Here is a 16544-nt window from a genome sequence, read left to right as displayed (position 1 = left end):
AACAGGTAGCTTCTTGGTTAGGAGTGAAAGCCCACGTCCACTTCCTGCTCTCAGCACTGGGCCCCATCTGGTTTGAAACTACATGAGCCCTGCACTTGCTTCCACAGTTTCTGTTAGTTCATATGTGCATCAGTCCTACAGTGTCAGGAGGACACTGTGTCTGTGGAGTCATCCAACACCTCTGGCTCTTGCAATCTTCCCACCCCCTCCTCTGTGGGGGTCCCACAGTCCTGAGAGGACAGTTTGATAAAGACAAACCATTTAGGACTAAGTGCTCCCATATCTCTGACTCTGTACATGTTGTTCATTTTGGCTCTCTAAGATAGTTTCCATCTACTGAAAGAAGTTCCTCTGATGATGGATGATTTGGCATATTTTTTGTGTGTGTATCTATGGGAATGACATTTTATTGCTATATTCCTTTATCAGAAGAGTAGTATGTGACTTTCCTCTAAGTCCAGGACTCTCAGATTGTTGGCGATGGGTTTCATCTCAGGGAGTGGGCTTTAAATTAAATCACAGAATGCTTGATGACATCAACAATGTTTGTATCACTATTGCAACAGCATCTCTTAAAGGCAGGTTACCATTGTAAGTCACAGCATTTGTAGCTAGATTGTTTATTACCTTTCTTCCCTAATAGCATGCAAAGTACTTTCTAGTATTCTGCATATTAGTCAATAGAAATAAGCTTCTAGTTAGACACAAGTTCTACTTCTCTGCATTCACTAAATCTAAGTGTTATCTTCAGTAATATGGCCTTATCATCAGTTTGTGGAGACCAACCAATAGCCTTGGCAATATCCTGAGATATTTGGGGGGTAATGGGACCATGGGACTCCTATGTCCAAAGACTCAATTAGTGTGCTGATTCATGGGTGCCAACTTCAACAATCCACTTGTTAACTAGAGGTGAACATTACAATAAATTGGAATCAACTGCTGTGGAGATTTGACACTAAAGACTGGGTAGAACCACAGCTCTGAACCACCAGGCTTAGGCACCAGACACCCTTCATCTTTATAAAGCCAAACACAGACAGACACTCATTTCTGAACATCTGAAAAGGGACCTAGCAGGAAACCAGGGCTCTGAAGCTCAAAGTCAAGAGGAAACCCGAGAGGCTAGCAGGAAAAAGTGTGCCCCACTCACCACCACCCTGTCCTGTATTAGGAAGAAATGGAGCTGAGAACCAGTCTGAAATATTGTACAGCTGACAACCGAGGCTGTGTCTCTGTGCTGGCGAGCACAGTAGTATGTGGCAGTGTCTGCAGTGTCCACACTGGTGATCTTGAGGAATACCTGGTTTTTGGAGGTGTCCTTGGAGATTGTGAGCCTGCTCTTCAGGGATGGGTTGTAGTACTTATCATCATCCCACCAAATATGTGATAGCCACTCCAGACCCTTCCCTGAGGGCTGGCGGATCCAGCTCACACCCATATCAGAAGTGCTCAGTGAAAACCCAGAGAAAGAGCAGGTCAGACTGAGAGTCTGGGAGGGCTGCAACAGCCCAGGGCCAGACTCCCTCAGGGTAACCTGGGACAGGACATCTGTGGGGAATAGAAAGCAGAGGGTAAGGTTGGAACAGGGTGAGCATATGGAAGTTCATCCCTTAGAGCCTTGGCACTCACATGAAGGGACAATCAGCAGCAGGAAGGAGGAAGCAAGCTTGGCCATGGCTGCACACCAGTGAGTACCCAGGCCCAGCCTTGACTTTTCAACCCAGGGTTGGGTGGAGCCAGCAGAGATTTGCATTCCCTCTCCAGGTGCTGACTCTGATGGTGGATTTAAGATTTAGGACTCAAGAAGAACCAGGCCATGATGGGGTACACAGGAGTGTTCTGGGGAGTTCATGTCTGCTCCCCATAGAGAGTAGGTAACACATGAGACCAGGGTCCTCAGTACACAACACTTCCAGTGAGTCAAATGCAATGCAGCAAAGTTGAGAGCAGAGACCCTCGCTCTAACATGAAGGGTTCTGACTCTGTCACTCATCCAGGGTTTGTTACCCTGCATTTTTGCATGAAGCACACACACAAAGAGCTCAAAGTGTTGATGTTTCTGCCACATGCATGATGCACTGTGACTGGGGCTAAAAATGAGTTTCTAAATGTGTCCTCTTAGTACATTTTTTTTCACAAAAAAAGGTACAGAGTTTCTAGACTTCTTTTACAGGGTAAGAGTATGTGCCATCTGCTAGGTATTCTAGCCAGAAGGGAGAATTTCCTGTTAATTTCAAGGTTGATTTCTCTGTGTCCTCCAACCAACGTCCTTATCTACCAAGGAAATGCAAATTAAAACAAGTTTAAGTTTGGATTTTACCCCAGTAAGAATAACCATAAACAAGAAACCAAATACAGGTAGGATATGGGAGAAGGCTAATTCTTATCCATGGTTGATGGAAATGTAAAGTAGCATAGTTACTTTAGAGATCATTCGGGAGGTTTCTTCAAAAAATAAGAAATAGAACTGTTATATGTCTCAGTTATATAGCTCTCAAGCTTATACTCAAATCATTCTACATATTATTATAGCACTCGGGAGGCAAAGCCAGGCAGATCTCTGTGAGTTCAAGGCCAGCCTGGTCTCCAAAGCGAGTTCCAGGAAAGGCACAAAGCTACACAGAGAAACCCTGTCTCGAAAAACCAAAAATAAATAAATAAATAAATAAATAAATAAATAAATAAATAAATAAATAAACTTCAGAAGTATTTGCACAACAATGATTATTGTAGCAACACCACAATAACTAAATTATGGAAATAAACTATATGTTTGTCAACAGATTATTTCATCAAGAAGACATGTTTATATAAACATGTAGCCATCCTGATCTCCAGCAAAATAGACTTAAAACTAAAATCAATCAAAAGAGATCAAGAAGGGCATTACATCCTCATCACAGGAAAGATCCACCAAGATGAAGTTTCATTTCTGAACATTTATGCCAGAAACACAAGGGCACCCACATATGTAAAAGAAACATTACTAAAGCTTAAAGCACATATAAAACCCCACACATTAATAGTGGAAGATCTCAACAACCCACTTTCACCACTGGACAGATCTCCCAAATTGAAACTTAACAGAGAAATAAAGGACTTAACTGATGTAATGACTCAAATGGACTTAATCAATATCTACAGAACATTCCATCCTAAAAAAATATACCTTCTTCTCAGCACCCCATGGAAACTTCTCTAAAACCACATACTTGGTCACAAAGCAAATCTCAAAAGATACAAAACAATTGGAATAACCTCCTGTGTTCTATCAGACCACCATGGTTAAAAGTAAGATTTCAACAATAACAAAAACTACAAAAAACCTACAATCTCATGGAAACTGAATATGCTCAACTCTATCACCAATGAGTTAAGGAAGAAATAAAGAAAGAAATTAAAGACTTCCTAGAGATCAATGAAAATGAAGACACCACATACCCAAACTTATGGGACACTATGAAAGCAGTGCTAAGAGGGAAATTCATAGCACTAAATGCCCACATAAAGAAGTTGGAGAAATCTCACACTAGTGACATAACAGCACAACTGAAAGCTCTAGAACAAGAAGAAGCAAAGTCTTCCAGGAAGAATAGACGCCAGGAAATTATCAAAGGGAGAGGTGAACTCAATAAAATATAAACACAGAGAACAATACAAAAAAATTAATGAAACAAACAGTTGGTTCTTTGAGAAAATCAACAAGATAGACAAGCCCTTATCCAAACTAACCAAAAGACACAGAGAGAGCATTCAAATTAACAAAATCAGAAATGAAAAGGGGGACATAACAACAGACATTTAGGAAATCCAGAGAATCATCAGGTCATACTTCAAAACCCTCTACTCCACAAAACTGGAAAATCCAAAAGAAATGTATAATTTTTGGGATAGGTACCACATACATAAGTTAAATCAAGACCAGACAAACTACTTAAATAGTACAATAACCCTTAAGGAAATAGAAACAGTCATTAAAAGTCTCCCAGCCAAAAAAAAAAAAAACAGAACCAGATAGTTTCAGTGCAGAATTCTACCAGATCTTCAAAGAAGAGTTAATACCAATACTCTCTAAAATGTTCCACACAATAGAAACAGAAGGAACATTAGCAAACTCCTTCTATGAGGCTACAATTACCCTGATTCCTAAACCAAATAAGGGTACAACAAAGAAAGAGTACTACAGACCGATCTCCCACATGAAAATTGATGCAAAAATACTCAATAAAATACTGGCAAACAGACTCCAAGAACAGATCAAAACAATTATCCACTATGAACAAGTAGGCTTTATCCCAGGGATGCAAGGGTGGTTCAACATATGAAAGTCCATCAATGTAATACACCATATAAACAAACTCAAAGAAAAAACCACATGATCATCTCACTAGATGCAGAAAAGGCATTTGACAATATCCAACAGCCATTCATTATAAAGGTCTTGGAAGGATCAAGAATACAGGGAACATCCATAAACATAATAAAGGCAATATACAGCAAGCCAACAGCCAACAGCAAATTAAATGGAGAATAACTCAAAGCGATTCCACTATCAGGAAGGAGGCGAGGCTGTCAACTCTCTCCATACTTATTCAATATAGTAATTGAGGTTCTAGCCAGAGCAATAAGACAACACAAGGAGATTAAGGGGGTACAAATTGGAAAGGATGAAGTCAAGCTTTCCCTATTTACAGATGATATGGTAATATACTTGAGTGATGCCAAAGATTCAACCAAGGAACTGATACAGCTTATAAACACCTTCAGCAACATAGCAGGATACAAGACAAAAAAATCAGTAGGCCTCCTATATACAATTGAAAAACAGGCTGAGAAGGAAATCAGAGATACATCACCCTTTACAATAGCCACAAATGATATAAAATACCTTGGGGTAACACTAACCAAGCAAGTGAAGGACCTATATGACAAGAAACTTAAGTGCCTGAAAATAGAAATTGAAGATGTCAGAAAATGGAAAGATCTCCCATGCTCATGGATAGGCAGGATTAACATAGTAAAAATAGCAATCTTACCAAAAGCAATCTACAGATACAATACAATCCCCATCAAAACACCAACACAATTCTTCACAGACCTGAAAAGAATAATGTTCAACTTCATATGGAAAAACAAAAAACCCAGGATAGCCAAAAGAATCCTGTACAATAAAACAACCTCTGGAGGCGTCACGATCCCTGACCTCAAGTTCTATTATAGAGCTACAGTAATAAAAACAGCTTGGTATTGGCATAAAAAACCGACATGTGGACCAATGGAATCGAATTGAAGACCCTGACATTAACACACACCTATGAACATACAATTTTTGACAAAGAAGCCAAAAGTGTACAATGGAAAAAAGAAAGCATCTTCAACAAATGGTGCTGGCATAACTGGATGTCAAAATGTAGAAGACTGCAAATAGATCTATATCTGTCACCATGCACAAAACTTAAGTCCAAGTTGATCAAAGACCTCAACATAAATCCAGTTACTCTGAACCTACTAGAAAAGAAAGTAGGAAGTAGTCTTGAATGCATTGGCATAGGAGATCACTTCCTAAATATAATACCAGTAGCTCAGACACTGAGACAAACAATCAATCAATGAGACCTCTTGAAACTGAGAAGTTTTTATAGAGCAAAAGATATCGTGAACAAGGCAAAGCAACAGCCTACAGATTGGGAAAAAGTCTTCACCAACTCCACATCTAAATGAGGACTAATATCCAGAATATATAAGGAACTCAAGAAATTAGACATCAAAATGCCCAACAGTCCAATTAAGATATGGGCTATAGAACTAAACAGAGAATTCTCAACAGAGGAAACTCAAGTGAATGAAAGACACTTAAGGAATTACTTAACATCCCTAATTATCAGGGAAATGCAAATCAAAAAAACTTTTAGATACCACCTTATACCTGTCAGAATGGCTAAGAGCAAAAACACTGAAGACACTTTATGCTGGAGAGGATGTGGAGCTAGGGGAACTCTCCTCCACTGCTGGTGGGAATGCAAGCTTGTACAACCGCTTTGGAAATCAATATGGTGCTTTTTTAGAAAATTGGGAATCAGTCTCCCCCAAGATCCAGCTGTACACTCTTGGGCATATACCCAAGGAATGCTCAATCATACCACAAGGACACTTGCTCAGCCATGTTCATATCAGCATTGTTTGTAATAGCCAGAACCTGGAAACAAACTAGATGCCCTTCAACTGAAGAATGGCTAATTAAAACCTGGTACATATACACAATGGAATGCTACTCAGCAGAGAAAAACATTGGCATCATGAGGTTTGGAGGCAAATGGATGGATCTAGAAAAAATCATCATGAGTGAGGTAACCCAGACTCAGAAAGACAAGCATAGTATGTACTCACTCATAGGATGATATAGTTGTGGAACAAGGATGACTGGACTGCTACTCCCAACAACAGGGAGTCTACCTGGAAAACAGGACCCCAAGAAAGACATGGGGATTGCCCAATGACAGAGAAATGGATGAGATCTACATAAACAGCCTGGACATGAGTGGGGGTAATGAAGGGCAAGGGTCGAGCGAAAGAGAGCTTGGGGGAGCAGGAGATCCCAGCTGGATCAAGAACAGAGAGGGAGAACAAGGAATATGAGACCATGGTAAATGAAGACCACATGATAATAGGAAGAAGCAAAGTGCTAGTGAGTACCACAGAAATCCACAAAGATGACCTCACAATAGACAGCTGGCAATGGTTGAGAGACAGCCTGAACTGACTTACTCTGGTGATGGGATGGCCAAACACCCTAATTGTCGTGCTAGAAACCCCATCCAACGACTGAGGGATCTGGATGCAGAGATCCACGGCCAGGCCCTGGGTGGAGCTCTAGGAGTCCAATTGGTGAGAAAGAGGAGGGTATATATGAGCAAGAATTGTTTAAACCAAGGTTGGATAAAGCACAGGGGCAAATAGCCAAATGAATGGAAACAGATGAACTATGAACCAGTGGCTGAGGGGCCCCCAAGTGGATCAGGCCCTCTGAATAGGTGAGACATTTGATTGGCTTGATCTGTTTGGGAGGCAACTAGGCAGTGGGACCAGGTCCTGTGCTCATTGCATGAGTTGGCTGTTTGAAACCTGGGGCTTATGCATTGAATCTTGGCTCAGCCTGGGAGGAGGGGACTGGACCTGCCTGGACTGAGTCTACCAGGTTGATCTCAATCCTCGGGGAAGTCTTTGCCCTGGAGGAGATAGGAATGGGGGGTGGCCTGGGGGGAAGGGAAGGAGGAAGAGGAGGGGGGCAGGAAGGGGAGAACAAGGGAATCCATGGTTGATATGTAGAATTAAACTACATTGTAAAATAAAATAAAATAAAAAAACTGTAAAAAAAATTTTAATTTAAAAAAAGCTTGGTATTTGAATAAAAATCAACATGTGGACCAAAGGAATCCTATTGATGATCCTGACATTAATCCACATACCAATGTACATCTGATTTTTTTTTACAAAAAATCAAATCTGGAAATGAAAAAGGGAGAGTGCAATCTTCTACATGTTGATGTCCAGTTTTGCCAGCACCATTTGTTGAAGATGCTTTCTTTTTTCCATTGTACAATTTTGGCTTTTTCATCAAAAATCAGGTATTCGTAGGTGTGTAGATTAATGTCAGGGTCTTCAATTCGATTCCATTGGTCAATATGTTGGTTTTTATGCCAATACCAAGCTGTTTTTATTACTGGAGCTCCAGAGTAGAGCTTGATGTCAGGGGCAGTGATGCCTCCAGAGGTGGATTTGTTGTACAAGATTCTTTTAGCTATCCTGGTTTTTTTGGTTTTCCAAATAAACATCTTCAGTAATGTGGCAGGATACAATATTAACTCAAAAAAATCATTAACCCTCCTATATACAAATGATAAACGAGCTGAGAAAAAAATCAGAGAAACATCACCCTTTACAACAGCCACAAATAATATAAAATACCTCAGGGTAACTCTAAATAAGCAAGTGAAAGACCTGTAATGATGAGAACTTAAATCTCCTAAGAAAGAAATTGAAGAAGATGTCAGAAAATGGAAAGATCTCCCATGCTCATGATAGGAAGGATTAACATAGCAAAAATGACAATCTTACCAAAAGCAATCTACACATTCAATGCAATCCCCATCAAAATCCCAACACAATTCTTCACAGACCAGGAAAGAACAATACTCAATGTCGTTTATTTTTGTGTTTTTAAAGTGAAACAGTTATATTTGGGGGAAGCTCAAAATCCCAAAGGAAGCGAAGCCTTAGCCACCCTCTGCACCTGCTCCTGGACTGACCCTGAATTCCGTGTGCTGTGCGCCCCCTGCTGGAGATGAGCTCCAGTGCTCTTCCTGAGCACACTGCAGGGAGTATTATGTGCCTGACACTGATGTTCCTCAATGTGTTCATCACAGTAATAAGGGCTGTCTCTCTATTAACACAGATGTCAGCCTTGAGAACAACACTTCCTTAGATGTGTTTCTGGAGGTGGAGATGAAGCTGAAGAAGAATGAGTTGTTTTCTGTGACTTCATAATAACCTCTTTCTCCCAGTAGTACAGACTCTTCTGGGGCAACCCCAACACCAGTATGTATCAGAGTGTGATGGAGTAACCAGGGGTAGGGCAGGTAAGGACCAGATCTCTGAGGGCTTCACCAGGCCAAGTGTTGACATCTGAAGTAGAACCTAGAGACAAGGAGAATTGGCCCCTGTCAGTCACCAACAGTGACAAGGTCTCTAGGTTCCCTAGCAATTCCTCAGGGTCTAATCATTGTGACAATGGCAGAATCACTTATGATACTTTAAATGACAATCTGCTTTGGTTAAAAAAATCAGCATATATTCTCATGAAGAAAGCACAAACAGAACAGGTTTATATTTGGACATGTCAATGTTTAGTTGTTGTTTTTTAACAGATATTGAGTGAACTATGAGTGACAGACAGTGATACTGAGAACCTGTCACCAGACTCATGAATTGACACAACAGTCATATCTTCTAACCACACCACTACCTTCCCCAGAGACTTTAAGCCTACATGAGCAGACTGCTGTGATCATCCATGTGCTGAGACTACAATTTCCCCTGGAGAATAACAGTGTACTTACATGTTGGGAGCCCTGTAATTACAAGTGGGAATGGACAGAACCCAGTTTCTCCTGATGATTTATGAAGTCTTCTGACATCATTTATCTTGGGCTTATATGGGATATTTTAAATAGCATTTTTAATTCAGCAAATGTTGTAACATATTAACACACATTATAAGGCATTCCTATTAAGATGCCATCCATATTAGTCCCACAACATCATATTTGTTGTTCGAGGGACTATCTTCTAAAGGAACGTGAGTAATCATTGTTCAGTAAAGAGATATCTCACTGATGTTAATCTATGGAGATTACCTAGTGCCAAATTCCATCCTGGTTAGGATTCTGAAATTTATCCAGGCCAAGTGCTCTACAGGAACAGGCTGAACCCCTTGGAGCCCATGGGCTATGGAAGGTGATGCTGTGTTGGTGCAGATCTGTGATCTGTGACAGGATTGTACTGCAGACAGGGTATTAGGAGTGGCAAGGCTGCAAATATGGAATCAACGATTAAAGGTAAAATTCAAAACTTTCTTCTCAGTTCTGCCATGAACATGAAGTGGAACTTTAAATAAATTCTGTGAAATGAAAATAACAGAGGAAATCATCTTCACTATAATAATTCTATTTCATTTTTTAAAAGTTTATATCTGTTTACATTTTGTTGTCTTATTGAAATACATTGTTTTGTACAATATATTATGATTATAGGTTCCCCTTCCCCTACTTCTCCTAGTTCCTCCCCACCTCCCCTCAAATCCAGAGCCACACACTTTCTGTCTCTCATTACCAAAAAATGTTGTGTAAGGATTAATGATTAAAGAACACAAGATAAATAATAAGGAAACAAATTGGAATAGGGCAAAACAAACAAACCAAAAAAAAAAGAACTAAAGAAAAACATACAGGTGCAGAGACACACACATTCACACACTCAGGAATCTCATGAAAATGCAAAATTTAAAGCCATAATCTACACACAAAAAACCTGTATGAAAAACAAACAAACCAAACAGTGCACAGATTTTATAATACAAGACAAAGAATCTCTGAAGATGCCCATGAGTTGATTTTGTGTTGGTCATCTATTGCTGGCCATGGGGCCATCCTTGAGAGTGTTCTGTTTCTCCGGTGAGACTGCCTTTGAAATAAATAATCTTTCATTTGCAAGTGACTATCAGAATTTCCATGTGATCACAAACTTTTTCTCCAAAATATTGACCCAGTATTGGTAGAAGCATATGCTCACATTATCTCCAACATGGGAACATTCGAGTCTTTGTCATCAATTTAAAACTGCTCACTCATTGAGTCTTGGAGAAAGATTGACCAAGAAACTTCTCAATGTAGTACAATGAGTTTATAAACTCAAAGGAGCAGATCAGAAGCTGAGAATCCACAGTATACGCACACAGGAAAGACACTGGCCAGACCACACAGTGAGACATCCCTTAGCTCCAGATAAGGGGCTGGGATCTGAGTTTAGTGCACAGTGGACAGAAATGGAATTATCTAAATGAACAGAGAAACAGAAGATACAATGATGAAATGCAGTAATGGAAAGAATTTGACTAAAATTTCAATTCTCTGTCTTCTAAGCCTTATATGTGCAGTCCTCAAGAAGAGGAGAGTAGATTGGACAACTCAGACTGCTTAACTGTGACTGAGCCTGGCACCTACCACTTGGTTCCCTCTGAATTTCTAACACTGCTTCAGTGGAGGGTCTGACCAAACCTCAGTATGAGGGAAAAGTCTATCCCAGTTTCCTGAGCTTCCCCAGCAGCGGATCATGGTGACCCCAGAGAATCACTCTTTCCCTAATAGATGTTTTCTTTCTGCGTGTTGTTCAGGTGAGACAAGGAGACATATTTGTTTTAAGAAAGTAAAATAAAACAGAACTTTTTATTTTTAGAGACATGATCAATTTCTATAGTCTATAATTGTAAAGCGTATCATCAGAAGAACATCAGATGGAGAGGGTGTCCAGATAACACAGAAAAATATCAAGTATGTCTACATCTGGGCTTTATGTGTTCTGAGCGCCCCCTCCTGGTCATGGGTACTTGGAAAGAAAGTTTTTGTCTGGGCTCATAGTAAAGACATCACATTGTGTCAGTTGAACACTAATATGTGGCTGTGTCCTCAGTTTTAAGATTGTTCATTTGCAGGTAGGCCATGCTTTGGAATCATCTCTGGAGATGGTGAATCTGTCTTTTACTGAATCGGCATAGTAGGTCGCATAATTGTAACTTTTAATGTCTATGCTACCAACCCATTCAAGTCCCTTCCCTGGAGCCTGGCGGAACCAGAACAAGGCATAGTCACTGAAGGTGAATCCAGAGGCTGCACAGGAGAGTTTCAATGACCCCTCAGGCTGCACCAATCCTCCACCAGACTGAACCAGCTGCACCTCACAATGGACACCTGCAAACAGAGAGGATCCTGATCAAGAAACTGTCACACATGTCCACTGTCTGTCTCACTCATGTCTACTCACACACTCAGTATCCCTTTTTATCTACCTTTTAAAAGAACAGCAAAGAAAACCCAGTGCAGCCCCAACCCCATGTTGAAAGTTCTGTTTTCAGTGCTGATCACTGAATGCGAAGACAGGGCTAGAGTCCTCTACCTGAACTGCAGAGTCAGGGCAGGGCTGCTTTTCATGAGCAGAGGAAGGCCATATTTGCATCTCGCCCTACATATCTTATGCTCTGATGTGGGAACCTTTGAGGCAGCAGTTAATGGTGCAAATGTCTGAGAGAAAATGAAAAATCAAAGTGAGCATGATTTCATTAAAATGTTATTCATTTTGTATTTGTAATAAAACTTCAACAGCTTTAATATATTTTTATTGTGCTCTTGTTCCACACTCACACTTTATTTTCTATCTTACCAAATATTATACAATAAATTCATCAGAAGTTTTGAATCAAAAAATACAATTTTATAATTTTAGCAGAATTAATATAAAGTTCAATGAATAGTGAAAGTAAACTATTAATTACCATAACAAAACTCAACTGAGGACATAGCACAGTGGGACTCACAAAGTCCAAGATTTATCCTCATTATTGAAAAGATAAAATATATATTAAATAAGCATTGATACTCACAGAGATTATTCTTTGAGACATAATAAAAACACATAGCAAACTTTTGTTCACATATATGTTGTATGCTTGTGTTTGGGTGTGTTAGTTAACATCCTTGGCAATCATGCCATTATTATTTTAATTTCCACAAACTAAGTATATGTTCCCCGTCTGTGGTTACCTCAGGAAGGAGAGGAGTCTGTTGCCTGGTCTATAGTGCCATGGTTGTATGTCATCTCATCTCTCTAATTCAACTGAGAATGTGGTACTTTCATCATGGTTGTTGTAAAATAAGTCACAAGAGGAAGAACCTTGGAATATCCCCCCCTGTAATAGAAAGGAGAATTGGGTCCTTATTGTCCAATGGAGTAATTAATTTTACTATTAGAGAAACTGGGTTTGTTATGGCTAAGAGGGTTTGTGGACTGTGGTATTATTGTTTCTGTTGCATTCCCAGGTAAAGAAACCTCATTCAAGCCACTAAATGCAGTGACACAATGATCTGAAGTCATTTTGGCTTTGATCCTTAAATGATCAAATCATTTCTCTTATGGGCATTGTATATTTAACAGGATTTTATGTGGGCAAGGGAGAGGGAAAAACTCTGGATAGATGTAGTAATCTCCGTTGCTGTCCCTTGTTGTCACCTGTCCCTGGTGGCCGTGAATGGCTGACCTGCATTCCTCTTGCATCAGGTTGATCTTGTCTGGATTTGCTCTGAACCAGAGTCCAGCTGATGTGTAGGACTCACCCAGGTCTACAGTGTGGATATGGACTTCTGCTGCATGGCTTCTATTGAGCTCTGGGCTCCTTCGCACAGTAGATGTTGCTGTCTCAGTGACTTCCTTCTCACAGCTGACCAGCTGGGCAACATTCAGGAGTAATTCTGACAGCTGTGTGACAGACAGGAAGGACAACACTCAGGAGTAATTCTGACAGCTGTGTGACAGACAGAAGGAAGGCATGTGCACACAAAGATGAGCATGGTGTTAAGAGTGGCCTCATCGTATGTCTTAGGAATTGAACGCATTTAAATATATCAGTTCAGTAACCCCAGGAATGACTGCATGAAACAAAATGATCAATTTCATTTCAGCTAGCATAAAAGGGTTAAGAAAAAAACATCAGGGGAATTTTCAGTTGATGTTTCCCCAGAATTATTTCAGTGATGTTGAAGTTTTCCTGTGTTCACCCAGCACCAAGGTCCCACAGTCACTTATACAATTCCTGTATCGCACCTGGTCCTGTAACCACTCAGACCCAAGTAAACACACAGCGGATTTTATTAATTAAAACTGTTTGGCCATTAACTCAGGCCTACCATTGACTAGCTCCTACACTTAAACTCAGCCCATTTCTGTTAATCTATAAATGGCCATGTTTTCCATGGCTTTACCTGTGTGTTATTACATGCTCCTCCCTGGACGGTGGGCTGGTATCTCCTGACTCAGCCTTCCACTTCCCAGAATTCTCCTCGTCTGCTTATCCTGCCTATACTTCCTGCCTGGCTACAGGCCAATCAGTGTTTTATCAACCAATCAGAGCAACATACTCACAGCACACAGAACATCCCACAGAATTTCAGGGTTCTGGTGCCTGGCTGGTGTGTAGAAAGAGACTTGTTCTCAGACAAGACACTTGATGACCAGGTGTGTGCTTCTTATCCAGTGATAACATGAATCACTTGAGGCTCTGAATGAACTAAGGGCTGGCAAACCTTTGGCAAGACATTTGTTTTCTGAATGTTTGTCTCTCAGTCCCAAAAGAACAAAATAGAATTTTTTTCACCTCATAGACTTGCATTTTATTTTATTTTGTTTTTCTCTATTTTATTAATTTTAAGTCATAGAGGGTATATTGATTACGTCCCAAAATACTTTCCACATGTCATCCAACCTTATGCCTTATGTTCTCCCTCTCATTCTCTTTATCTATCTATCATCTATCTATCTATCTATCTATCTATCTATCTATCTATCTATCCCCATTCTCCCTCCTTCCCTCCCTTCCTCCTTTGCTCCTGGTACTTCTTATCTACTCTTCTTTGTCACTGTTGTCTTTGTCACTGTTCCAAGTATAGACCTTCGGTTTCTGAGGATGGTGATTCAGACCTTAAGAAGAAACCCTTCCCAGACTTAGTACCTGGTAATTGGTCATTTCTGCTGGGTGGGTCTGTAAGGAAACTTCTGATTATAAAGACATGATGACAGGAGCAGGAAGCTGAGAGCTCACATCTTCAAATGCAAACACAAATCAGAGAGCAAATCAGTGGAGTGGTTTATGTCTGGGCTCACATGGAAGTCCCCTCACTGTGCCGCTAGCTCAATAATACAGAGTATCGTCCTCAGATGTCGAATATTCAGTGGAGATAGAAAGTGTTGTTAGAATTGTCTCTGGAGCCAGTGAGTTGACCCTTCACACACTACTGGAATCTATATACTCACTATAACCATCAGTAACCACTGAGACACACTCTTGCTCCTTCCCTAGCCTGGCAGACACAGATTACCCAGTAGTCCCTTAATCTACACATATCCCCTCTGATGACAATGATTGTAGACTGCCTATGGAAGACTTAACAGATAATATCCACACTTAAGCAAATATATACATATTTGTCTATTTTTGCTACAGTTACTTCACTTTGATATTTTTTGTAGCTCCATCCATTTACTTGCAAAATTCATGATGCTATATTTTTAACAGTTGTGTAATATTCTGTTGTATAAAGATACTACATTTTCTTTTTCCCCTTTCATTAAAACAGATGTTTTTCTCATATAGTCTATCTTGATTACAGTTCCCCTTCCCTCTACTGCTCTTAGTTCCACCCTTCCACTGCCATCAGAATCCAATCTCTTTATGTCTTGAATTCTAAGAAGTAATAATAAAATAGAACATAATAAGCCAAAAGGAGAAATCATCACATTGATTTTGGACAAATCAAATCAACAAAAGGAAAAAAATCCCCAGAGAAGACACAAGAATCAGAGACATACACATTCACACACTCAGGAATCCCATAAGATAAATGGTAACAAACATAGAGATCCACACCAGACATTGTAGAGAGAACTTGGAACACACATCTCTAAAAAATGGGATGTCCCTAACCCTCAGAGTTCAGGGAAACCCACAGACGATGCAGGTGAAAGAGTGTAGCAGCCAGGGGGATGCAGGACCCTGGAGAACAAGGCCTCTAAATCAGCTGAGCAAATGTCGTATGAACTCAGAAAGACTGAAGCAGGAAGCACAGGGCAGACACAGGTCTGTACCAGGTCCTCTCCACATATATTACAGCGTTCAGTTTAATATCACATTTTCTTCATCCATTTTTCCATTGATGCACATCTAGGCTGTTTCCAATTTTTAGTCATCAATAGAGCAGCAAGAAACATGATTTAGCCAGTGTCTCTTGTAGGATGCAGAGTCCTTTGGGTATATGCTCAAGAGTGGTATAGCTGGATGCTGGGGTGGATCTATTCCCAGCTTCCTGTGGAACAGCTACACTGATTTCCACAGTGGCTGTACCCAGTGGGAAGCTTTACCGTATAAGATGTTTAGGCATTTTAAAATGACTCTGCAACATGGAACAGACAGTTCCTTGAATCACGGTCATACAGCCACTTGGCAGATGCCTTCCTGGTATATTGTTGAGTCTTGTTCAATTCAGAGGCCATAATGGAAAGATTCCCTTGCCTTCTTATCATTCCTCCTTTCATGTTGGAGGAGAACAGAGGAGCTTTTTGAAGACACTAGTATTTCAAACTGTATTTTAACTTCAACATAGGTTTGAATAATTTCTAACATAAAATTGGCAAAGGGGATTCATGCCTCCCACAACATATTCAGCATATGAGGTTTCATCAATTTTCAGCACATTGCATTCATATTTCAAGGGAAAAGAATATTTGATCCAGGAACACACAAAGTTAATGCTCTAAATTATAGAATCTTCTTACTGAATCAAAACCTTTGAGATTGTAGTGGGTAGCTCAGAGAATGTTGGGCTTCTAAGACATTTTGATTTGGAAGTTTGTCTTCTTGGCACAAAATGGCCTGTTGGGCAAAGAACTGCCCTTGCCTCAACTGCTGACAGTATGAATGCTGTCCTTCTGAACAAGTAGGACACAAGGAAAAGTGACTTCTGAATCTGCCAAGACAGGGTAAGGTGATCATTCAGAATTCCTGATTCTGAAAAATTTCTGTCAGATACTCTAAACCTGTAGCCAATTTGAATGCACCAACAATGCTGAGAAAGGTTAGGTGATTGTCCATGCTGCCAGCTGTCTCTGTCTACTCTTGCAAGACTCCCAAAAGTTCCTTGCATCCATCATCCATTTCTCAAGTA

At 40.2% G+C, this 16544-nt stretch overlaps 1 pseudogene and 1 gene segment (V, D, J or C); both read right to left on the bottom strand.

The window, feature by feature from the left end:
* Positions 1-1105: 1105 nt before the first annotated feature.
* LOC114687055 lies at positions 1106-1678 on the bottom strand. The segment is given in 2 exon segments: positions 1106-1551; positions 1633-1678. Coding segments are annotated over 2 exon segments (492 nt in total).
* A 9546-nt stretch (positions 1679-11224) lies between these two features.
* LOC114687052 lies at positions 11225-11719 on the bottom strand (annotated as a pseudogene).
* Between the last annotated feature and the right edge of the window lie 4825 nt (positions 11720-16544).

Source organism: Peromyscus leucopus, chromosome 14 (genome assembly GCF_004664715.2).
Source record: "Peromyscus leucopus breed LL Stock chromosome 14, UCI_PerLeu_2.1, whole genome shotgun sequence".
NCBI lineage: Eukaryota > Metazoa > Chordata > Mammalia > Rodentia > Cricetidae > Peromyscus > Peromyscus leucopus.
This window is presented reverse-complemented; position numbering and strand designations above follow the sequence as displayed.